This window comes from Canis aureus, chromosome 9 (assembly GCF_053574225.1).
Source record: "Canis aureus isolate CA01 chromosome 9, VMU_Caureus_v.1.0, whole genome shotgun sequence".
Taxonomy (NCBI): domain Eukaryota; kingdom Metazoa; phylum Chordata; class Mammalia; order Carnivora; family Canidae; genus Canis; species Canis aureus.
The window spans coordinates 18,524,213-18,549,406 of NC_135619.1; the positions used below are offsets into that span (position 1 = coordinate 18,524,213).

Below are 25,194 nucleotides of genomic sequence, written 5' to 3' on the forward strand. Positions count from 1 at the left end.
CCCAACCGGGATCCATCCTTGATCGCACTTGCCGGACCGCAGCCACAGGTTTTGCCCTTTGCATAAAAATGTGTTCTCTTTCATTTGAGGATTTAATAAACAAATGTAACTATATCACATGGGGCTCTGCGCCGTCCTTCTGAAAGCAATTCCGCTGTTGAAAACTGAAAAATGGGTGTAATTTGCGTTCAGAAAGTGATGTTAGGGTCATGGCAATTTCCCGGGCCATTATTTATTTTTACTTTAAAGTCTTTAGGGAAGATTTGCTTATATACTCGGAAACCTTCCAATGCGAGGGTACCAGGAATCCAGTTCGCCTTCAACGCGAGGGGGAGGGGGTGGAGAACAATTACTGAGTGACGCTAATATGGGGAAACTGAAAAGAAATGTCGATTGTTTTTATTGTAACAGAAGGAGTGAACAAACAGAAAAACCAACCCTGGGTGATCGGAAACAGGCAGGCGGGGAATTAAAAGCGGGTTTCAGGCTGCAACAGGCCCCTCCCCTGCCCTTGGAAGGAGAAAGCGGGTGCCGAGCGCTCTCAGCCCCGGGGCGCATCACACGGCCCCGGAGCGGGATTTCTGCGCTCTGGGGACCCTGCACGCTGCTGTCCTCTGGGGAAAGGTCTTGAATCGTAAGCATCGTCGGCAGGAAGGCAGAGAGGCGGCAGGGAGTCCTTGGAGATTCTCCGAGAATTATCTGGGCTCCTTCTGGGGGCTGCCCCCCCGCAGGCCCCCCGCCTTCACTTTGGGCTGGTGTATCCTGCGGCGTCCGCGGCCGGGCTAAGTCCAGGCCTGCAGGTCAGTGTGTGGGCACCTCCACACCCCAACCCAGGAGGCCTGGCTGGGGCTGGGGCCCTGGCAGTCTCGTCCCTCCCTCACCCCAAAGCTTTTCCCTCTAGCCGCCGCCCCCACTCCACCCGCGGCTCTACGGCGCAGATCCCGCCTGGCCCGCAGCTCAGGGTGGACCTCCCTGGCCTCGGGCACAGGGCGCGCTTCCGGCTGCCACGTGCCGCAGCAGGCGCTGGGAGGTCGAGTAGGCGGAGGAGCGGCCGCTGACCCCGAGTGGCCGGGACGGAGCAGTGGGCAGGTCGGGGCTGGAACCCGTGGCCCGGGCGGTAGCGCAGTCTGCAGAGGACTGAAGTCCGGCCTCCTTTACTCTACGCCGCGCTCAATCTTTCACTTACCCTGAAAGAGGCGCTCCCTGGGGAGGACCGGATTCGAGATCTTGTTTCTACCTCATTCCCTCCACTCGAGGCTGGAAGAAGTCACTGGGCTCCGAAAACCCGTCCCGGAGCTCAGAGCCTGCCTCGTCTCCATCCCTGGAGCTCCCAGGGCTGGGCGAGAAGCGGGCACCGTCGCCTGCGCCTGCCCGGGGTCCTGTCCCCAGGAGGAGGGGAGGAGGAGGGCAAGTTGGAAGAAACTGCCCCTTAATCTTCTCCGCCAACTCTGCCCTTCATAAATGCAACTGCGAACGGCAGGACCTCTCGCGCGCGGGGACGTAGTCGTAGCTGACCTGCAGACCCCGGGGTAGCAGCCCGGGGCGTCGGTGGGGTTGGAGAGCTAGGAAGGAGTTCTCCTCCCTCAACAGCCTGTAGCTCCGGGGTCGCACCTCGGCAGTCCCCGGGCGGGCGCCGTCCGCCCGGTTGCGCGAGGGCGGCCTCGGAAAGAGCTGGATCCTGTTCCTCCGCGCCGTCTCTCCTTGGATCCCGCTAGCGCCGAGAGGGGGGCCCACAGGTTACTGTCCGCGGCACCGCGACCGCTGACAGGTTTATGAAGACTTTACAACATCTGGCCTGGGCCTGCAGTGGAGGGCAGGAGCCTAGCCTAAGAGCGCGCTGCGGGCTAAGTTACCCCAGCCGCGCACCCGGGGCGAGCCGCCCCTGGAGTCCCGGGCCCTGGCTTCCCTCGGGCTGGTGTATACTCTGTCCCTGCCAGCGTGGAGCGCCCGGATTCTCTCCACCCCGTGTAGCCCGCTCCTTCCCACCCTCCCCCGTTAGCTTCCAGTCTCCTACTGAGTAAATATTTACCCTGAGAGAGGGTAGCCCCTTGGAGGAGGCCTCGACAGCACCCTGGGAAGGCTTTTGACTTCTCCCCCTCGGCCTGTGTTAGCTGCAGGCCTTACTGGTTGTGTTTTGGTTTTGGTCTTTTAGTTGACATTTTTCCGATCTCAGTGTAACTGAGTCTGGGTCCACAGCGGGCAGTAATCGGGCAGCGCTGACCCCAGCTGCCCCTTGGCTCTTTCTCCAAGTTCTGCGTCCCTAGGCCCACTGTCGAGGCTTACTGGCCCTTTACGTCTCTCCCTCCCAGTTCTAGCCCTCTAGTCCTCTTTCCCTTCTTCTGGTCACTTATGTCTCTCTTGGGCTCTTCTATTTGCCATATCACTCAGTGTGATCCCAGGCGGGGTTCAGCATCAGCCCCTTGCTCTAGGATCCCTTGCCTGTCTGTGCCCTGAAGTATCAACTCCTTTTGCCACAGAATCTCGGGCCTCAGTTTACCACGAGTTCTTAGTGTCCCCAAGCACCGGTGATGATTCTTCGCCGGCTCTTCGGATTGCGCTGAGCTGAGAGCACCGAACACCCACACCCGCCGGCGTGATGAGGGCCTGCGGGGCTTCAAGAATCCGGGAGAAGGGGTGCGCAGCAAAGATAATGCGTGGACAGGGCCAAGTCCAACAGGTGGAAATGTCGAGATAGTAGCAGACCTGTTTGAGAGCACGGGCATGTCAGGCAGCTGACAGAGCTTAGAGGCAAACGAGAGGGATTTGTGTTTTAGGTCCACCTAGCCGGAGCTCTAAACAATGCGAGTCTCTGGATCACTCCGGGTTCTACACTCCGCTGTAGAACCACTAAAACCCTCATACGGCGCAAAGACCCACATCCGGCACTGGGTCCTGCCAGCCAGAAGGTGGAACAGCCCTTTACCGACACTGCAGCCCAGCAAAGTCAGGGAGGCACTCGCTGGGCTCGAATTGAGTAGAGTCCGCGCAAGAGGTAGCGGTGCGTGTCGGGGGGGGGGGGGGGGCAGGGGAGGGGACAGGGAGCTTCTTGACCAAGAGAAGCCCAGTATGTTCAATCTTTCACACAAACCTCAGTCGTAGGCTCCTCTTTGACATCCCAGTCAAATAATTTGCACCCAATCCCCAGGAAGAAATTGCTGCATTAAGAATCTTGGATTCTCAGGGGACCTCTGCGTGGCAAAATACCAGGCGGTGCCAAACAATAGGTATTTGGGGTCAGACCAGGGTGAAATCACTATCAAGACAAACTGCGAGATTTTGAACAATTGAAACAAACAAAAAGACAAATTCAAGTATTTCTAATTGTAAGACTTTTTGCAAGAACCCGATTATAAACAGTTAAGGGTGTTTGAATGTATCTGTATCTTTTAAATCCTTCTTACCTGTAAATTTGAAGTCAGACTGTGGCCCCAACCACAGAAGCCTGAAAATCTGGAGGTGGCTCTTCATTTCAAAAAGCAGAGATGACCATTCATTCTTCTGGTTTCTTGTCACTTACTGGCCCAGAATCTGGGCCCAGTCAGCTTCCCTGTAGGTAGACCAGAGCCATACACATCCCTTGGGATTGTGGGAGGATCAACAGGAATCCTTGTGCACAAGAAGTAATGTTATGACTGTCTAGTATCCTTGAACCTAAGCAGTCCAAACACCCAGGTTCTAAAGATGTCTCCCATCTTGTTTTTAATTTTGATTAGCATTCTCCACAACCCATATTCAAAATGTGATTAATTTTGGCCGCCAAAAAGAGTAATGTACACTTTAGATTAGACTTGGAGTGATCGAAAGTGAAAAATCAGAAGTAGGCTGATTCTCAGGGCCTCTGGTAGCTAAACAGAAGATGGGGGAATTGCATGTAGGTGCAGGCTCGATGTTCAACTTTCTTGGGACCAATCTCTTTCATTAAATAAGACCCTTTTGCTGCGGTTCACTGGTTGGGGGGGAAACCGGCAAACCGTGGCATCAAGTACCAGCAGTCCAGCACCGAAGCTGAGCGCAGTGGCGCGCAGGCCTCCAAGGAGAGTGCCTCGAGCCAGGCAATCTTCGATGTTGGCTGGGAGCTGCTTAACTTCTCCGCGAACCGTGTGCGGCCACAGCCTGGAGCCTGCGTGGCTAGGGTTTGCCTCCGCGCTCTCGAATGAACCCACCAGAAACTGCGTTGGGGGCGGGGTAGTCCCAGGGGCAGCAGAGGGGTCTCCACCTGGCGGTCACAGTGGCCTCCACCTCTGGCTCGGTCTCCCCTTAACCTCCTGGTCTCTCGGATCGGCCTACCGACTCACCTGCGCTCTAGCTACCTAGCATAGGCTGGAGTGAGGTATCATCCTCCTGTAATAGCGTCCATCTCCGGACAGCCCCAGGAGGCCCGCAGGACCGGCTATTCTAAGAATACCCCCCCCCCCGACACACACACACCTGACGGTGGCCCCCACCTCTCACCTAGAGTTCTACCTTCAGTTCGGAGGCGTCTGTTCCCCCCTCCCGCCAAGTTTCCTCAACTCCTTCCTCCTTAGTCTATTCAGACTAAACGCTTTCATTTGCTTATTCAGCATTTTTATCAGCCTGATTTTGTTGTCTGTTTGCGCTGCCGCCGGAAAGGTGTCAAACATCCATTTTCATTGTATTTAGTCACCCAGGTGCAGAGCAAGCTTGAAAGAGACAGCGGAAGAACTTTCCCGGACTGCACTGTCGCTCAGCAGCCCGCACCAATCACCACGCAGCTTGACCTCGGGCCCTCCTCTTTGAGGGCGTGTCCCTGGTGAGTGATAGACGGAGCCGCCCGGCCCAGCTCGGGCCAGCCCACGTTGCTGCTTAGATTGAAATGCAGAACTCTAGCCTCTTTCATCGGGGCACAGACTTCCTTTTACTCCTTCCTTCTGCTCTCTCGCCGCCTCCTCCCGGGAAGAAGCGGAGGCACCGGCGGTCCGGGGCAGCGGCAAGCCGGGCCACTGGGGCTGTGCGAAAAGTTTCTTTTTGGGAGTTCGGAACTGGGGCCCCTTTGGTGTACTGCTCGGAGCAATGGGTGAGTGGCGGCGGGGAACGCTGTCAGAGCCGGGGAGGGAGGGAGGGAAGGAGAAGGCGAGGGAGGGAGGGAGGGAGCGCGAGGGCGCGCACCGCTGAGCGCTCACACTCTTCTTATTGACTTTGCTCGTGTTCCTACAAGTTGTTAGGAACGCGCTAAGGGTCAGGGCGCACGGCAGTTCAGTGTGTGAACGCTGGCTACTGGGTTGCTGTTGATGCCATTTTCTGATCTTAAAACAAGGGAGCGGTGGCATCAGCAAGCCCTGTAGCCTCGGTGGCGGACCAAGTTTTGTTTCACATAAACTCACACAACTCAGAACAGGAAAAAACCAAACCAAACCAAAACAAAACAACCAAACCAACCGTAGTTTCTCCTAGACCTTGCCTAATTGCGCCGGTCCCCAGGCCGGGCGCTGGGGCTCAAGCGGTAGCGGCCCAAAGACTTTTAGCGCCGAGCAGCCGAGAAGGAGCCGGTTGCAGGCGTCAAGACTGATTTCCCCGCCTGCTTCGGAGGCTTTTGAGCACTTGGAGCGGCCTTGCTTCTCACCACTTTATTTGCTTGTAGTGGCCGCAGGCACCACCGGAACGGGGTGGGGGGAGGGAGGGAGGGTGTCCGATTCGACCTTAGTGGTTTGGGGCTGTTGGGCAAGGCTCGGGGACAGTAGGGTTTGGGAAAAGCCCAGGTTCCCCGCCGGGGGTGGGTGCATCTACCCAGCCCCCTGACGTGGGCGGAGGCCGAGTGGTAACCGGCTGTCCCAAACTGCCGGGGCGCGTCCCCGCGCGCCGCGTGTTCGTTTTGCAGAGCCAGCCTTTGGGGAGGTGAACCAGCTGGGAGGAGTATTCGTGAACGGGAGGCCGCTGCCCAACGCTATCCGGCTTCGTATCGTGGAACTGGCCCAACTGGGCATCAGACCGTGTGACATCAGCCGCCAGCTACGGGTCTCACACGGCTGCGTCAGCAAGATTCTGGCGCGCTACAACGAGACGGGCTCGATCTTGCCAGGAGCCATTGGGGGCAGCAAGCCCCGAGTTACCACCCCCACCGTGGTGAAGCACATCCGGACCTACAAGCAAAGGGATCCTGGCATCTTTGCCTGGGAAATCCGGGACCGCCTGCTGGCGGACGGCGTGTGTGACAAGTACAACGTGCCCTCGGTGAGCTCCATCAGCCGCATCCTGCGCAACAAGATCGGCAACTTGGCTCAACAGGGCCATTACGACTCGTACAAGCAGCACCAGCCGGCGCCACAGCCGGCGCTGCCCTATAACCACATCTACTCGTACCCCAGCCCCATCACGGCGGCCGCAGCTAAGGTGCCCACGCCTCCCGGGGTGCCTGCCATCCCCGGCTCGGTGGCCATGCCCCGTACCTGGCCCTCCTCCCATTCCGTCACCGACATCCTGGGCATTCGCTCTATCACCGACCAAGGTAAGGGCTCGGGGGCCGGACGTGTGGGTGTGCAGAGCCTTCCTCTGCACCCTCGCTGGTGTCTCCGTATCTGCGGCCTCGGGGCCCGCGCCTATCCCACCACCTGAGGCTTTTTCCTTTCGAAACGAAGGAGTCCTCCCAGGGGGTGTCCTGATCTCATTAACTTGAAATTCATGCCCTCTGTTTCCTTGCCACACACAGTCTCCTGCCTCATCTCAAACTACCAGACCCATAACATCCCCCCATCCCCAACACATGGTTCGCATTTTCCACCCTCCCCCGCCTCTCGCGCCGCGGCAGCCTTAGACCCGCTCGCTCGCTTGGAGAGCGCGGCCCGGGTCGGACTTGGGGCGCAGCCCGGGAGGCCTGAGCCGGCGTGGGGCTGCTGGCTGCAGACACCGCTGCGGGCGGCTTGTTTGGGGATCAGATGCGGCCGCGAGGAGTCGGGCACCCTGTGGAAATTGCAGTATTCTTGGATTCTGGCAATCAGGCCAAATTTGCTCAGGCAGGAAGTTCAAATGTCACCTAATTGGTTTCATTCTTATGCTTCACTTCATTTTCCTCGGAAACGGAGGTCCCCAAGTTACTACTAGTAACTTGCATGTTGCTGCATTGCTCATTCTGGGACTCATTTTCTGCTTTATTTCTCTCTCTCTCTCTCTCTCTCTCTCTCTCTGCCTCTCTCTTTTTCGTATCGCTCCCACCCCCGGCCTTTACCTTAGCCGACTTCAGTCTGTGTGTATCTTAGGAAGTGGCACCCCCCCCCCCCGCAGGGATGGAAACAAAATGCATGGTGATTTCATCTTGTCCTCTCTTCTTTCCCGTTTTCCCCAAGCCTGCGGCTTCCCTTTAGGGTCCCCCGTCCTTGGGAATGCATGCAGACATCTAGTACCTGCACATTTTCAGCGGTGCCACCCCACTCTTCCTTTCCTTTCTCACCCTTGACCTTGCGGTGTCTTGAGTGTCTTTTCTGCGTGGTAAGAACGATTCCCCGAGCTCTCCCGCACGGTTGGGCTTCTGCAGACCAGAGCTTGTTTTCTTTTACTTCATAATTAACCAAAACAACACAACAACAGCAGCAAGGAAACTGGCATTGACTTCTTTCTCGGTAGGGGGAGAAAAGTAAAAATACCCTAGACACAGAATCTAAATAATATAGAAATAAGAGCCTACCGTTTTAATTTCTTAGCCGAAAGTTTAAAAAGTGCAGGGGGGAAATTAAGTAGGAGAAGGTGGTGGTGGTGGTGGGGGGGGGGAAGAGTTCCTTTAATTATTTCCTGCCTTTCTCTGTTGCCACCACATTGGTACAATTATCTTTTTAAGTAATTAAATCAGAGCCCTGATTTCTCATCTTCTTGGATGCTGACCGAGCTTACAAGACTCTTCTTCTAGGAGCTCAGTTTTGTCTTATTCAGAGTTGGTTGGAGCTTTAGTTGGAGAGAGTTTGCCCTTGATTTATAGGATAAACTGACCTCACTGACATTTAAAGGAAGCCCCTGTTCATGGGAAAGTGTGAGATCAGCAGAAATGGGGGCTCACAGGGGGATCTCAATTTCTTAAGATAACTACAGGCTTGTGCCCACCGATTGCCTTTTGTCTGGGAAGGCAAAGAGAGATTGGCAGTTCTTTGCCAAAATACGGTTTCCTGGTGCAAATTGGAACACAATCTGATTCTTTGGAGAGGGGGAGGAAGGGGCGGGGGGAGAGTTGAAAAGACAACCGTGCTTCCCTAGGGGTCCTATAGTCAGACCAACTATCCGCTGGAAAAGTAGTGGATTATATGGAGAGGAGTAACTCTTCATTCTAGATGTTGATTCTGGATGCCAGCTTTAAACGACCTGTTCTCTGACAAATCTATGAATATAAAATGATTATTTCTAGAAGTGATCATTTCTACAAAATGATTGCCCTTTCAAAAGCACTGTGTCAGATGGAAGTATTTAAACTCAAGTTGTGGTGGCTTTGTCAAACTTCAGTCCTCCACCCATAGGTCCCAAAGACAAAAACACATTGCTCATAGTCTTCAAATATCTTTTCTTTAAAACTGCACTTAGTCATTTAAGGATGGCAGTGATTCAAGAGGCACACTTCTAGGTATTGTGGTCATCAGTTTACAACATATAATTTTCTTTATATCTCTATTAAAAAAACATAAAGGATAACTGACAGCTTTACTCCTTTTTCAAAACCCTTAATTCTACCTTCATTTTCTTAACTTTTATTTCATTAAAAAAAAAAAAACAACTCCCTCTACAACCTTGCCACTGACACTGGTTGGCATTTACTGCGGTAACTGTAGTCTTTATTTTTTAAGTTATGTGCACATAATCTCACATATTTAACGTGTAGACATAGAGCATTAAGGGCAGTCACATATGAATTACGCACACACAAGACAAACTACGCATGTCTATTTTGCGTGTGTATTGTGGGCATCATGCAGTTATTTGTTTGCAAAGGACTTTGCAGGTCTTTGGTCTCTGTTGACCTAAGTGCGAGATCCCCACTGCGCGGCGAGCACTTTTCTGGATGTCTCGGAGCAGCAGCAGCAGCACAGGCCCAAGACGGTTAGGCCAGGGACGCTCCTCTCTCCCCTTTCACTCCGCCCGCACCAGTCCCTGTTTCCTGCCTCCCGAGTCGACCCCGGACGAGGACTGGGACGAGCGGCGCGTCCAGCTTCGCGTGTTCGTTCCTCGATTTAGGAAAACTCTCAGGTTCCTTCCATTCGCTTCCCCGGGGGAACAAGGAGAGGAGGAGGGAATCAAAGGCTTTTGAAAAAAAGGGGGAAACCCCTTCCCGCAGGCGTGGGGGAGAGCGCTGGGAGAGGCCTACGCCGAGGGGCGTGAACTGCGCCGGGGCCCGGGCTGCGAGCCGCCGAGGCCGCGCCCGGGAGGTCGGGGGCAGGGGTCGGCGCCCCGGAGCTCGCCGGTCGCGCCTTCGCGCCGCGTCTCCGGAGGGGGCGCGCGGGTCGGCCCTCCCGCTTGACGCCTTCTTCTCCTCCCCAGGCGTGAGCGACAGCTCCCCCTACCACAGCCCCAAGGTGGAGGAGTGGAGCAGCCTGGGCCGGAACAACTTCCCGGCGGCCGCCCCGCACGCGGTGAACGGGCTGGAGAAGGGCGCCCTGGAGCAGGAAGCCAAGTACGCTCAGGTGAGGAGGCAGGGCCCCGCCGGCTGCGCCGCGTGGCGGCCGGGTTTGCGCGACGGAGGACCCCGTTCCTTTCTGAGCCTCGACCAGGGGAAGCCGCGGCCGACCCCCCGCCAATGCCGGGAGCCCATTCCGGGTCGGGCGAGGCGGGACCGGGGCCCGGAGCTTCCGGGGCGCAGTTGAGGCCTCGACCCCCCCCCCCGCGCCCGCCCCCGCGCCCGCCCCCGCGGTGGAGGCGCCGCCGGGCCCGCCTGGCCTCCGCGGCGCGGGGAGGCGGCGCCTGAAGCCCACCCGGCCGGCCGCTCGCACGGGCTGGCGAGCCGGGCGGGGCGCTGCCGCGGGGCCGCGCGCCGGGCCTGGGTCCTCGGAGCGGCCTCCGTGCCCGCGAAGCGCACGCCCGAGGTCGCGGCCTGCGGGTCGGGGGCGGCGGGGCCCTCGCGCCCGGCGGGCTCTCGTGCCGCGGCTCCCCGAAGACAAACAAACGTGGCTTGCCCTGCGACGGCGAAGAGAGGGCCACCAGATAAACCTAATAAAGTTACCATTCCCCGATTAAAGGTCACGTCGTAATCTCCCAAGGGAGGTTTGTGAGAAAACCTCAAATTATACGGACTGGCTGTGGACCGTTTAATTTTTCTTTCCCTCCGTCCCTCCCCCGACTCTGCAGAAGAAAAATTAAAACACTCGTGTTTTTATTCCCCCTGAGGAAAACTAAGCAACCACCACCACAAAAGCCCTAGAGTTTTGAGTCTAAATTCATCATCATGATGGAGTCAGGGGTTCAAAGCTCTGAAACACACACACACACACACACACACACACACGGACCTGACCTGAAGGCAGCCTAAGGTTTCTAAGAGCGGATCTGCGTAGATTTGCAAATTTCTTAATCCCAAACTCCCAATTCCAAAGCCTCAAAATACCGTTTGCATTTTATTATTTTGAAGCCGTAAAACTCCTATGTTTTCTTATCTGTCAAAATTAGCGTTTTACATGAAATGTAACTTGTTACTTTTATTCACTTGGGAAAAAAAATCCTCATCCTTATTTTCTCTAACAAACCCCATTTCCACTTCCTTTTCTCTCCCTGATTTTGCTAAAACAGAATTAGATACCTATAAGTAGCTCTCCCGTGACAAATTTCTCCCAAGAAATAGCAGCAAAGAAAAAGAGGTCCCTTTCCTGAGTTTGTTTCTACTGTAAACAATGCCAGGGAGAAATTATTATTATTTTTAAAGATTTTATTTATTTATTCATGAGAGACACAGAGAGAGGGGCAGAGATTTAGACAGAGGGAGAGGCAGGCTCCCCGCCGGGGAGCCTGATGGGGACTCATCCCAGGACCCCAGGATCACGACCTGAGCTAAAGGGGAGACGCTCAACCAACCTAGGTATCCCCCGAGGGGAAATTATATGAAAGTTTGCAATTTTCTTTTATAAGAAGCCCCCCATTCATAAAGAAGAGGCAGTATGTACAATGATTACAGGAGCTCCGATCTTCTGGCACCAGTCACTAAAGCAAGTTATTTAACCTTTTAGCACCTCCATTTCTTCATCTGTAAACCCGGGACACAATAGTCCTAACCTCAGGAGATGTTGTGAAGATTCAATGAGATAATGCAGCCCTATGGCTCATAGTAAGCACGCATTAAATAGTACCTGTGGTTATAAATGGCGGTTGGAAATCGACTTTTAAAAACAAGCATTTTTTTTGTGTGTGAGAATATACTTTGTTCAGAGAGCTCATAGTCAATAAGCGCCAAGGCATTTTGTTACAAACAATAGAGGAGTGTTTTTAAAGCACTGAGCAGAGTAGCAAGCATTTAATAGGTGCTCAGGAGTTTTTATTAGGTCATCATTTGTTGGAATAACATCAGGAAGTATAGAGTCGAAAAATAGTTTTAAATTCTTACATATAGTTGATACACCCGGTTTATTTATGAAGCAGTGTCATAATTCAAAAATCTTTGATTATTTCATTTTTTCTCTCTTCAATTATAGATCTAGTGTTTATACTCATTTAGAAATGGTTAATTCATACACCTCAAAACCACACTGACCAATTTAAAATAAAAATAGAACGCTGATTCAAATAATCTACTCTGTATACTTTGACCATTTATATCGATTACATTTAAACACTGATGTTATATCACTAAATTATGAGATTTGTAAAGGCAAGTAAATGAGAGACATAAGTGGCTAAATAAGTATTGTTCTAAATACAAGAGGACAAGTTAGATATTTTTTTCCAGAAGAAAAATATCTTAAATTTGGAAACTTATTTTTTTTAAAAAAGATTTTATTTATTTATTTGAGAGACAGAGAGAAAGACAAAACAAGCAGGGGGAGGGGCAGAGGGAGAAGCAGACTCCCTGCTGAGCAGGGAGCCTAATTTGGGGCTCCATCTCAGGACCCTGAGATAATGACCTGAGCTAAAGGCAGACTGCCTGTGCTACTCAGGCACCCCAAATTTGGAAACTTCTTAATTGCAGTATGCTAATCTTCTCCATTGCCAGGTAATAATATAATTCAGATGATGTAAAATTTCAAAACTTGAAAAGTTTCTAAGTACAATTAAATCAGTGGTTACTCTATTATAATTATCAAAATAGTCCTTAATGATGAAGGTGTTCTAAGTAGGCACAGAAATTTAGGCTGTGTCATTTTGTGAGCAGTTTTGGAATTTAGACCTTGATTTCCTTGAGGGTAAAATTCTATACTAATATTTGCTCATAAACAAGAAAGCAGTGATAAGGTGTCTCATATATATATATATATATATAAGTGTCTCATATATATGCATATATATATGCATTTCTCTTACAAATATTCAAAGGGCAGGTTTATTTTTAAAAATCATTTTTCAAAATGTTATCAGCATAAGTACACTTTTACAATCAAATGTAAACTTAACATTTCTCCTTATTTGTATTATGAACAAAATTTAAAGTTTTCAGCAAAAGAGATTCTCAAAAATTATGCACATAATACTTTCAGGGCATTTATAATTTTTGGTAAATAGTGCAACATTATATGAGCCTAGTTTCAATTTAGTATATAGAGGAGGAAATTGAGAATTCAAAATCATAGGAATTAGAGCATAATCTTTTCCCAGAAGACACCTGTAAAATTACCAAAGGGACTGAATTGACAACTGATTGTAGGTACTAGTGATTACCGTAATCTAGAGATTCTATTTTCAGCTTAAACGCAAAAAAAGGATGACTGATCACTAGTAATTAGAACCTTATGCACATTTCAGCTATAGACATACCTATCTTTTGTTTTTTAAATACTAATTTAGAATATTCAAACTTGTCTTACTGATTAATATTACATTGAAGTCAACATTTCACATTGCCATGCAGAAGTCCTTATTGTCTACCGTTGAGGATAGAAGAAGAGGAATACTTATTTGTTTTGGCTTTTTTCAGCTGCATTTAATATTGGGCTAGAAATCCGTAAACTCAAAAAAAAAAAAAAATCCTTAAACTCATCTAATTCTGAATGGCAAACATTCTCTGTTTCCTAATGCTGGTTCTCTTCTGTTGAAAGCATAAAACCTCTACTGAATGCAATTGCATGGCAAAGAGAAGGCGGCATGTGGTGGTGGTGGAGGATTGAAATATATCTACCCTTTTACATGGTACTTAGTGAATTAATGCTTCATTTTATTTAAACAGTTTATAAATAGTTGTATTTTTAAAAATTTTTTTATTGGAGTTCAATTTGCCAACATATAGCATAACATAAATAGTTGTATAGTTCTTGAAACATTTTCTACAATTGGGCATATTTTCTCAGAAAAAATATATTGCATATCTGGTACTCTAACTGAAGTAATCTGAATGTTAGATTTATAAGCTTGTAGTATCTTCATATTTGGGTAGTATATGTTAGCTATTTTAATATAACATAAGCTACAAATCGAGATGTCAGAGATGGGGAATAGTCTATGCAAACTTGAACTTGAAAAAGTTTAACATTAAACAAGTGAAAATGATTGGATTTGGAGACAAATTAATCTGAAATTTTTATGAAGCATTTATTTGTATATTGTATTTGAAATAAAGATAGTATTTCAGAATCCTGAATATAATTTTCTAGTGCATTATTTTAAACTCTGGTTGTCCTTGCAGACATACCGTTCTCATGAAAATATAAATGAAGTTGCACTGGGTTTTTCATCATATGAAATAAAAGTTAATTTTGTCTCAGATAATTTATAATTTTGTAGAGAATCCAACTGTAGGCAAATGCCAATGGAGACACTTTGAAATTCATGATGTTATCTATTATGAAAAACATTCCTTGACCTGGGTTGCTTTTATCTATTAGTGTCTTAAAATAAGATTAATGATTATGTAGTAGTAAAATGTGTCATATAAAATACAAAAAAAGCAATTTCAAATTTTTTCAAGGCTACTTTAATTTTAATATTTTAGAAACATAAAATTTAGGAAAAAATTCAAATAGCTTTCCATTATCTAAAGACATTTAGATCTGCAGTGTGATAACTCAGCATAATTAAGATCTTTTTGGATGAATGTTGAAACCGTATTGACACAACCATCATTTCACCTTATCAGATTTGTTTTATTGGTCATTGCATAGTGAATTAAGAAGGGCAGAACAACAGTCAAACAAAAAGATTACACCAAAAAAAGAAAATCTTGTTTATTTTCAGAGCTGAAACATTTTCTTGCTAATGATATGGAAGCTGAAATTCTAGGTGAAGCACATCTCTATTTGTGGCTAAGTCTACTCTACTATAAAGCCAAAGTAAACTCATTTTATCATAAGGGGAGGACCCGACCAGGTAGAGCTGATGAGTGGATGAAAGACTGTGGGTAGAGGACTTGGCACTGCTATTTGCATTTTCTTCAAGAGAGAAAATGTTGAGTAGACAATTCCCGGAATGTGAAGACTACTAGTCTATAACTTGCAATTGCCAGACAGTTGTCATACCAGTTTTTTTTTTCCGTGGTGAAGAGTGTTTGGATATTAATGCATTTCCATTTTCGGGGGGGTGGGCGGGTATAGATGTGGATAAATGGAACAACCATAAATCAAATAGTGAAATGGCTACGTTGGAACTTATATTTACTTTTTCCAACAGTTTTATTCATTTTGCTTACTTAAAGTGTAATGCCAGTTCTGTGATAAAGAGTGCCCAGTTTTTCTGTTGTTGTTGTTTTTCTTTTTAAAGCAAGAGTATCACATCTTCTGCCTTCAAAAGGCTGCACTAACTTAGGTATACAAATGATTATGAAAACCTGTGATGTGTCCTGTTTTATGAGGATATTGAAATGATTAAGGCAAACTCCTGTCCTCAAACTGTTTATAGTCTAGCTCTCTGCCAATTCAGCTCCTCAACATAGTAATTTAAAAACATATTTTTAAAAACTGGCAAATCTATATTTCTAACATTTTAGAAGTAAAGTGAAAACTCATGCTTTTCATTTAAACTGTAACTAGACGTTGTTATTTCATGTGTTTTTTTTTTCTAGACAGTTTCCTTTAATGCCAGTAAGATAAAAATTTGTCTTTTTCTAAAAACATTCAACAAAGCAAGTAACTTACTTTTTCCAGGGTAAGCAATTTGTCTACTTTATTTTGTATTAGTAAATCTCATTCTCAAAATTAGTTAGAAGAGAATTTGCTTCAGGGAGCCTCCTTGTACAGTTCTCATGAGGAGAGGATTCTTCTCATGGCTTTTATGGAAGATACACATAAAAAAAGGGGTTGATGGATTGAAGTCTTATTTATGGAATCTTTAGGTAAAGTCATTTTCAAAAATGAGATTTCCATTACATGCCCATTGCTGGGGTTTCATTTGGAAAATTTGTTTACTCTTCTCTGGGGATTCCATATGTTGGTTGATTTATAAATCATATTTACAATCCAATTAAATAGAGTAATTTAGCATGTTTGCTCCCACTATATTTATGGTGTACATTTGGTAGTCTCCACTCAGCTTAACTAGCTTTTCAGATTAATTACATGCCCTTCACTGAAAACATTAAACAGATTTGGGAAGTTTAAGTCATGTACTCTTTTACTGGAAAGAATAAACAAACATCAATGCTACCTGTAGTTGTTTTCCTTTGTGGTGGAAAGTTTTACTCATTCAGTGATTGCTTCATAAATAACAATTACTTTATCCAGTAGAGATTTATATCTTTTACCAATGTCATGTTTCAAAATTAATAGTGAGAAAATTGACAGGTTTATTGAGTTACTAGAATGAATGAATGGTGTAGGTGGCAGGTACATTTTAAAGCATGTTTGTTATCTCATCTTGCTTATGCTGCTTTTTCTAAATTTCTAAATCTGAACTTTAAAAGTAAAAAGGAAAATTAAGACAAAACTTTTTCACCCCGGGTCTGGATCCTAATTTAACCTGAGGGAAAACTAAGACTTATTTTTATACTGTTTAAAGATTTGTGTGTTTTTTTTCCCCTTTTTTTTTCTTCTAAGCACACACATTTGCCTCCTCTTGCCTTTTTCTAACAAGATAAGGATATCAAACCTCTTGAGCATCCCTTCTTACTCATCCTTTCTGCAATACAGAGGGGACTGCATCACTAAAATGACTCTAAGTATGTTGTAGATTTTAGAGAACTTTGAAATATTTAATACTAGTAGTAATAATAACATAAAAGCAAATTTGGTGCCTTAAGTATGAGAAATTGGGCAAATATGGAAAAAATTAGTATTTATTTTATGCTCCAAAACAAATGCAGTCACATAATAAGTTAGGCACCTGAAGGTAACACAGACCTAAATCCAGCATTCTTCCTCCCTCTAAATCCCAGGAGCATTATATAGAATGCGAGTCCAATCCAGCCTGGTTTCTCAGGGGGGACGTTTCAGGGCAAAAAGAAGTGGGTCCAGGTAAGGGGATTGTAGGCATTGCAACAGAACAGCTGAAGAGCTCCAAATAAAGGGGGGTACATCAAGAAGCAATGGTTCCCAGGGCAAGGGGGTATGGGGAGGAATGGGAAGATGTTGAAGCAAGTGTTTTAGAGGAAACTGTAATTGTGGATGATAGAAAAAATACAAAGAAAAGAAAATGGGTAGGAAAAAATTAGCTGTCATGAAAATTAGAATTCATCAACGCAGTTTTTGGCTAATAGAGCATTGTTTCTTCATGTATAATATTAAAAGTTTAACCTTATGTACCTCTAAAGTGTTGAGCAAAGGTTTTAACTATTTAAAAATAATTTTAATCTTAACATTCTTATTTGATTTTTAGTGACATTAGTGTCAGCAGCATAAAATATTAATTAATCTTGAATGGAGGAGGCCTATACAGATACAAATACCTTTCTATAACTGGACTAGAATGTGTTTTTTTTGAAACTAATTTCTTTTTTTTTTTTTTAAGATTTTATTTATTTATTCATGTGAGACAGAGAGAGAGAGAGAGAGAGAGAGGCAGAGACACAGACAGGGGGAGAAGCAGGCTCCATGCAGGGAGCCTGATGTGGGACTCAATCCCGGGTCTCCAGGATCAGGCCCTGGGCTGAAGGCGGCGCTAAACTGCTGAGCCACCCGGGCTGCCCTGAAACGGATTTCTTATGGGTTTTTTGGAAAATTCTACACAAACATGATTGGAACTATAATTTCTATACAATGCTAGATTTCTTTTGCAATTTGATAGCTCTCCATCTTACTCATCTTCTGAGAGCCTTAGAGTATGCCTCCTTGGAGCCATTCTCTGATGAGTCATCCTCAGAAATGGGGAAAATATATATATATATTTTTAGAAGTTAAGAAACAGAATGAGGATCTAAGAATGAGAATAGCATTCTAGAAGGAGAAAGAATCTTTTACAAGGTGTTATCTCAAAAGATGCTCTAGTTTGATACTAAATTGTGTATCTTTTAATTGTCCTGGAAAGGCAGGAAAAGATTTGCTACAGAGGATCCCATGTCACACTGGAGTGATAGCTTCTTTTAACACATGACCACTTACTTGCCAATTGGCCCAGGGTAAATGGCTAAATTCCTTAATCTATATTCTTGTGTATAAAAAGAGGATACAATTTCATTTATGTTTTAAAGTGATGTGAAATGATTTCTTTGCTAAAAAATAGAGCACCATCCTATGGGACCCTTGAAATACATTTTAATTTCAATTGAACGTTATATTGTAATCATTATATATTATCTTGTCATTATTATAAACCCAGTAGTTTATAATGAGTTACAATTCACCAATCTTCATTATTCCATAAAATATGTTGTCTATTTCTTGGTGCCTGGACATAGGACATACTCAAGAAGCCTTAGTGTCCTTTCCCCTTCCTCATTTTTCAAAGAGCAGACACTTTGATAACCAGAACAGGAAGTATGTCTTCTACCAAGGACACTAGGTTAACCCCTCTACTTTTATTCTTATTTTGTCAGAAACCCATGAGCAGTATTAAACCATATCCCTGTGTTTATTCTACTCTGTGTATTGCTCTAAATTGACAAAATCATTTTTGAGAACCCACCATTGCATCTCATAGATGTGGAAGTAAAAATAATAAACAAATGAATTAAATTAGAAAATAATTTCCATGTTGCAATCCAAATGGAAAAAAGCATCTAATTAACATATGTCTGCTTTTCTTACCTCTAAGGATTGAATCAGTTTTACTACTAGCAATTCTATTATTTACATTACACTCACTAGGAATTATGTTGATATGTTAATTTATTCACATGACTACCAGGGAAAGGATTTACTATTTATTTCTAAATAATGCAGAAATTGAGGGAAAAAAAAAAAGTTGTTTGAAGAAAGATGCCAAGTGTTCATGCCAGAATCGGGATTAGAAATCAGGCTGTTTTTGTTGTTGTTAATAGTAACAATACCAACAATAATTTATTGGATGCCAAGAGAACACTGGTTTCTAGGCAGAATCACTTGCCAGGGCTGCTGCATTTTGTTTGCAAACTAAGATTTTACATTTAAATTCATTTCAAGAGATTTATCCATGTGGCTTTAAAAATTCCTATCACAGGACCCCAAAACCTTGCAAACCAGTTTTCCAATTTTGAAACCACACATGTGCAGTTCTTTTATATTCTAAAAGACAGTTTCCTTTTTGATAAAATAGCTCTAGAAAAAAGATCCCCAGTCTTTATTTAAAAACTCTTACAAGACAACTGCCTGATTTTGCATGTCCTTTGTCCAACACGCATTTTCAACATGACATTTTAAAATCTAGCCCATGTTTTATTTAACAAAAGTTGTGCTCATTTTTAGTATCTAAAGTGACAGCTTACACTCTGTACCCTTCTTTGCTGGAAACGAAAGCTACACCAACCAGGCCCTTCACAAATGCTTCAACAAAAGAGCCAAACAAAACCAAAGTACAGGGAAGGTTGACAAAGGCATTCGGATAGCTGAACAAGCTTCTGAGAGTATTTAATCACCATTAATTCTTTCCTCACCCTGTATTTCCTTCCTATAATTCCCAATAGCAAAGCAAATACCGTGTATTTTCATGTTGTAGCCTCCTCAAAACCTTTGTGGAAGGAGTAATGTCTTTTGGCATTATGTTTAAGTAGCAAGGTATGGATGCATTTGGAATGTAAAGATCGGATCTAAAAAAATCAGAAAGTAGAGTCAGAATATTGCTACTACCACTCAGAACTTACATTCTGCCACTTTCTGAGAACCCGTGAAATGTCAACTACTACAATGTGGTAATTTTCACCTCTTCTCTTTTCCTACTCTTAGGCACCAAATGGCCTACCAGCTGTAAGCAGTTTTGTGTCAGCATCCAGCATGGCTCCTTATCCTACCCCGGCCCAAGTGTCGCCTTACATGACCTACAGTGCCGCTCCTTCCGGTTATGTGGCTGGACATGGGTGGCAACATGCCAGCAGCACCCCACTTCCCCCCCACAACTGTGACATTCCCGCCTCGCTGGCGTTCAAGGGAATGCAGGCAGCCAGAGAAGGTAGTCACTCTGTCACGGCTTCTGCGCTCTGATGGGAAATTCTGTCCGCAGCAGCTTCACCCCGGCTCCCCTCCGCAACCCTCCCCCTCTTCCCGGATCCCACCCCTCCTGCCCTCCCGCCCCCAAAGCTGGCTTTACAGACTCACATCCTTTGTGCTGGTGACACTTAAATATTTCTTGCCATAACTTCTCTCTTACAGAAAACCTGACATGACTTTAGGATTTGAAAACAAAAGCAATCTTAAGGATTGAATGAGACATTTGTGTTGCCCACACACTGTTTAACGTAGCAAAGAAACCTGCACCCCTCAAAGGGCTTAAGGAACTTTTAAAACTAGTCTTTGGTAAAACCACATGTGTATATTTATTCTAAATCAACCTGAACTTTTGAAACGTGCAATTGTTGAGATTTTGCAAAATCAATAAAGGAAACTACATATAGAAAAAAAAAGTTATGCTATACCCTCTAATCAAATAAGGTGACCAAATAAGCTTTAATTCATCATTAGGAAACTAATCAATAATTGACTTATTTGAGTGATGCTTTGTTTATTTTTAAGAGATGACCTATTTTGTTGCAAAATATAATGTATAACACAAGCAATATCTGAATTTAGCTCCTCCTGGTGTTTTTGACTTGGTTCCATACAATAATGTTTATATTTCCTATTAGTTTGTAAATATGGACTCTGGATGGTGCATTTGTGTTTTCATCCGGTGGGATATTCCCTCTCCCTCCCACCTCTATCTATTTTTTTCTTTCTTTTTGCAAAGGTGACTTTCTGGCAACGTCTTTGTCTCTGTTTGGTGGTGGGCTGCTCGGGCTCCTGGACCTGGACTTGCCCCAAATTTTGTGTGTGCAGTGAAGGCTTCAACATCTTATGAAGGACACTTTCTTTCTACAGCAGAGGACTCAAAAGCAGATTAAACAAGCCAGTCTCCCATTTTGTATCCTAATCAAACAACACACATGCCAAGCATATAAAGACATGAGGGTGGAAAATATCTGAACAAGAAGGCTTTAAAGGAAGTCACTTAGAAACTTAAGTTTAATGTGAAACGCTTTGCAAAGACACTTAAAATGAACTTTATGTTAAGAAAAACCACTGTGAAACTAAATTGTACTGTTATTGTTGGCTTACCTGTGTGTTCAGCAATCTCAGCCCAAAATTATGTTGTAATTTAAAGAAAATGGAAAATTCTGCTCTAATGAATGTAAAAACGGCTTGCTGTGAAGTTTACATTGTTGTACAGAAGCATATTTCACATGTAGGTAAACTGGTGGTGGTATTAGAAATACAAATGCTATTTAATTTTTTTAAAAAATTCCCTTTATTCATTTCTGGAGGTACAGGACATAGTTTAGCTGATAAGTCTTTCTAGACCAATTGGGTTTTCACTTTTATGTTTAATGGTAGAGCTGTGGGGTATACGTGTGAGTGAGCGTGTGCTATGTGTTTTTAAAACAACTGCTTTTCTTGGGCAAAACTCTACAGTTTTTCTCTTCTGTTTAGAAAGTTCTTCCTGCTTGGCAATATGTAGGCTTGAAACTACACTTTAAAAACATTGGTACAATTCATCTATTGGAAAATTAATATATTGTGGGTTTCATTGTTTTTTAAAAATATTTTTTGGTGTTGATTCTGTGCAATAATTAACAGGGCACATCACTAGATGTGGATGTTAAAGATGCATTCGTTAGGTGATCTCGATTTCTTCTTGTCTGTGCTGTGTGTGCACAGTCTACATGGCAGTCCAGTTCCGTCACATTGGTTTCATGGCTTCATTTAAAACTCAGATGGCTAGATGAGCTAGGTTTTCAGATCACTAGCATATAAACAGTAAGCAGATTTCTGACACATGAGTTATACTCGAGGAGTTGCTTTTTTCAAGCAACATATCTTATAGAGAGAGCTTTGAATGGCATTTATTTCTAAAGCAACCAAAATTCAGTGCTACAAACAGAGGATTATAACTTCAGGAGAAGAATAAGCAGAAAGAACAGATGAACTCTCAGGGCCATAGTCTTCCTTTGATCTTCTAAAACTCCTATTGACATCTGGAGTTCCCAGTCTGGTGAGAAAATAGACTATAAACCGAACAGACCAAAGATACCAGTCCAATATTTTGGTGGAGACTTTAAAACCATACCATACAGGCACTCTCCTGCCATCCAGAAAAACTGACATAAGGTATAGAATTGTCCCTTATCAGATATTTTTTTGGATGGCTACTAGGAGTCTTTAAAAAAATATATATCAATCATTTGTAGGGAAACACAATGAAATATTATTTTCTTTAAATTAAGAAATCTCGTTATGCTATTTATAAGTTTTTTCTTGTTCTTGTATTTTTAAAAAAATACTAATATTAATGATATCAAGATTTTTTTTTCTTCTCTTTTTCCCCCAGGTCTTTTCTTAGCAACAGTGAATTCACACGGAGTAACTTAAGAAAGACAACAGAAAGCTAAAACACAATTTGCTATTCAAGGCAAAATATGATTTAAAGCTACTTTTACAAATAAGAGAAGGAAAATGGGATGGGGTATGGGACTGGGATTGTTTGATTTTTAAATGTTATTATTATTGGCTAATGTTGACATATTTCCTTTGTTTCTTAGGGGGTAAAAGTGTTGTTTTTAAACTGGCAAATGCACTCTTCAGAGATCCTTTTCCATCCCATTCACAGGGAGAGGTTAAAGGTTCAATTTCATGGCCTCTATCCAGGCAGTGCTCTCCCTCACAGGATGCAAGAGCATTACCTGCAAGGAGAGAATGCAGTTGTACAACAGACATATTCTTATTTCTCTTGTTTTTTTTTCCCCTCCTTTTAATGACCTTCTTATGGAATATTGGGCTGAAATATAAGTTAAAAAACACGTTGGAAAGGATGTACAACCGAAGGCTGTGTATGTATATACAGTATGTCAAAAAGCCTTTATTTTTATACTTCAAATGCTCTAAATTAATAAAAAGTAATAATTATCAAGTTATCTTTTATTTTTTATTTTCAAAATGCTTTAGTGACATAGCCTCATGGTAGAAATATCCCTTAGCAGTAGTTAAGAACACGTATCATCTAGAGTGTGCAGACATTTTGTTGACTTTAGCTACCGAAGTAGCATCATTTCAGGATGCAAATATAAAATCAAGTTTGGTTATATCAGTGCCAGGGAGATATTTTTAGAGTGCATGTTAGTACAGGAATCTTTGGAAATGCTAAGAATGTACTTCTATTTTGAAACATTTTTTCCTTTCATAATGCATATTTTAACAATGCAGACAGTTGACTTCACACCTGAAGCTATCACTTGAAACTAATAACTTGGAAATGTAGTTTTGCTCTAAACATTCTTTCTAAGAATGGCATAGGTAAGAATTCTGAACAAAGATAGCTGGATGCAAATACAGACCGCACAAATGGGCCCAAGGAGTGGTTCCAATTTGTGTTTTAACATGAAAATATTTCAGCAACAAAAATTGTTTTCAAAGGGAATTATGTAAAGGAAAATAGTTCAATATAATTCATGTGTTCTATTTGCCGTAAAAGACTCCACGTATCAGGATTTAAAATATGACCTTCTTTAAACAACAGTACAAAATATAAAGTAGATTTGGGAAAATATAGCTGTGATGTGTATTATTATTCTAAAGAACACCAACAAATTTAAATTTTGACATAAAATGCAGCATTTAAAAAATGCCATTTTAGTGTACTTTGAAAACATTTTCCTTGTGCCTTTTAAATATTATTTACGGGAGAATTTAATTACTTATAAAAACTACTCAAATTTTGGCTTTTTTTATTACTTTAAGCATTTCTTGATCTCGTGGGAAAAATAATTATTAATACAGTGCATTTTCATATTGAAGCAGTATAGGAGGAAAACATCACAAAATTTATATAATTTTTGTGAAATCTGATTTCTATACTATTTTCTATGTTCAGTTTACATACCTGATTACTTCATACTATTTTTCGTCTCACAGATTTATAGATAGGGCCAAGAGTACAGTCTCAATTTGTCTAGAGAGAATTTCTGAAGTATCAAAATAGGTTTTGTTCTTGAATAAGCTCTTTCCCCTTAATAATTGTATATAATTGTGTAATTATAATGTATAAGCACATCAGCTGAGCTGATAGTCCCTCCTCATGGTGCTGTATACCAGATATCCATGATCTCAACACTTCTAAGGCAATCACCAGTTCTTCTGAAGCCATGAATAGGTGTATTCATAAACCAGCAGCATCACCGCACCACCTAGAAAAGAAAAGAGCTGGTTTTTATCTAAAATCCTGCAAAACAGTGTTCCTTTCCCCCACTGGGTTTCTGAAGCTGTGAAGTCCCATAGGCCTATCAGGAAAGGGCTGTTTAGACTCATCAGGCCTTGGACTCTAATACATCGATATAAAACTACTGTGGAAAATTCTCAGAGCAAAATCAAGACCATCTTGAGCCTCTGAATACATTTTTTCCCCATGAGTTTCTGTAACTTTCATCATTTCTCATCAGATTCTTTTTCAGGCACTTTTAATTTTTAAAAGTAAATAAATATAGACACATTTAGTCATGTAAGGGCATGTGGCGTTCCTGCAAACAGAAACCTTCATATTTTTCATATGTGGGCAGAGGATTTATCTTTTTCGGTCCATAATTAGCACTTCCCTAGTTGCATTCAAGAAGGAAAGCTCTGAGAAGGTGCTTGATAGATGAGTCTGGTTTTCTCCTATTGCCTTCAAACTGCATTGCAATGTGAAAAATAGCTTCTGAGTATTTAAAAAGATGTGTATTACAAATTATAGCTAGCTTTCAACCTCCTTTTGCTTTTATTCCTTTTATCTGCCTCAGATATGAATGGATTGCACTTGAACATTTGGTAGTGGGGTTTGGGTGTCACGGACCACTATTTGTCTTAAAAGGTCAGCAGGACTATGATACAGGGAAACAAGCACCAAGGCTGCAGAATACCTAAAAATCGGAAGAGGCATCAACATGTGGATGATTTTGTGTTCCATGTGATCCAGTAAGTGGCACATGTCCCATGCTCTTTAATATAACCTATATTATCCTCTCATGTCTGCACGAAAAATATTATAAAATCAAATGGGGACAAGTATCTTGAGCATAACTTTAAGAAGACTTGGCCTCATGAACAGAAGATTGACTTCTGATGAAAATAAATAGAACTTGATTTTGATCTTAGTTCTTTTGTACACACTGCTGTGTGTGTGTGTGTGTGTGTGTGTGTGTGTGTTTTAATCTGCAGGCCACACATGTTTGTGTAACCTTATACCAAAGATAATTATCTGCCTGTAATTTTCATTTTTAACCCATGAAGATACTCTATTAGATCCCTCTCAGCTTCTGTAGCCCTCTTGGCACTCTGGCAAACAAAAAAAGACCCACGTACAGAGGTTGTTAATACCTATGTAATTGCTGTGTTTACTCTTATTAACTGTTCTCCATGTAAGACAAGAACTTGCAGAATTGGGTTAGTTTGCAGCCTAGTGATATTTGGAGTTTAAACCACAGACTTCAAGAGTCTCCTTTCACAGGACATGACTGGTTGTTAGCCACACAGAGCTGCTGAGGCTGTTCTAAAAAGAAGATGGGATGCTTCC

General features: G+C 43.8%; 2 protein-coding genes across 13 annotated transcripts in view; one reads left to right on the forward strand and one right to left on the reverse strand.

Moving 5' to 3' along the window:
• Positions 1–537: 537 nt before the first annotated feature.
• Positions 538–22,564, forward strand: PAX9 (paired box 9). Of its 4 annotated transcripts, none has more exons than XM_077909073.1 (6): positions 538–800; positions 4,642–5,035; positions 5,837–6,463; positions 9,469–9,611; positions 19,347–19,569; positions 20,344–22,564. In XM_077909073.1, the coding sequence occupies exons 2-6, from the start codon at positions 5,032–5,034 to the stop codon at positions 20,433–20,435; spliced, it is 1,089 nt and encodes a 362-aa protein (XP_077765199.1). In that variant the 5' UTR covers positions 538–800; positions 4,642–5,031; the 3' UTR covers positions 20,436–22,564. The 4 variants fall into 4 exon arrangements, with proteins under 4 accessions (XP_077765199.1, XP_077765201.1, XP_077765202.1 ...); XM_077909076.1 differs by having other exon boundaries at positions 539–800; positions 19,770–22,564; XM_077909074.1 differs by having other exon boundaries at positions 540–800; positions 21,982–22,564.
• The window catches only part of SLC25A21 (solute carrier family 25 member 21), a 470,571-nt gene continuing 466,848 nt past the window's right edge, over positions 21,472–25,194 (reverse strand). For all 9 annotated transcript variants that reach the window (XM_077909086.1, XM_077909079.1, XM_077909080.1 and 6 more), the window contains one exon: positions 21,472–23,833. In XM_077909086.1, coding sequence (XP_077765212.1) covers positions 23,772–23,833 — 62 coding nt within the window. In that variant the 3' untranslated portion in view covers positions 21,472–23,771. The remainder of the gene's footprint in view (positions 23,834–25,194) is intronic.

Coding starts and splice junctions, on each gene's coding strand:
- PAX9 (XM_077909073.1), top strand. Junction 6,464..9,468: donor TCGCTCTATCACCGACCAAG/GTAAGGGCTCGG, acceptor TCTCCTCCCCAG/GCGTGAGCGACAGCTCCCCC. Junction 9,612..19,346: donor AGGAAGCCAAGTACGCTCAG/GTGAGGAGGCAG, acceptor TCCTACTCTTAG/GCACCAAATGGCCTACCAGC.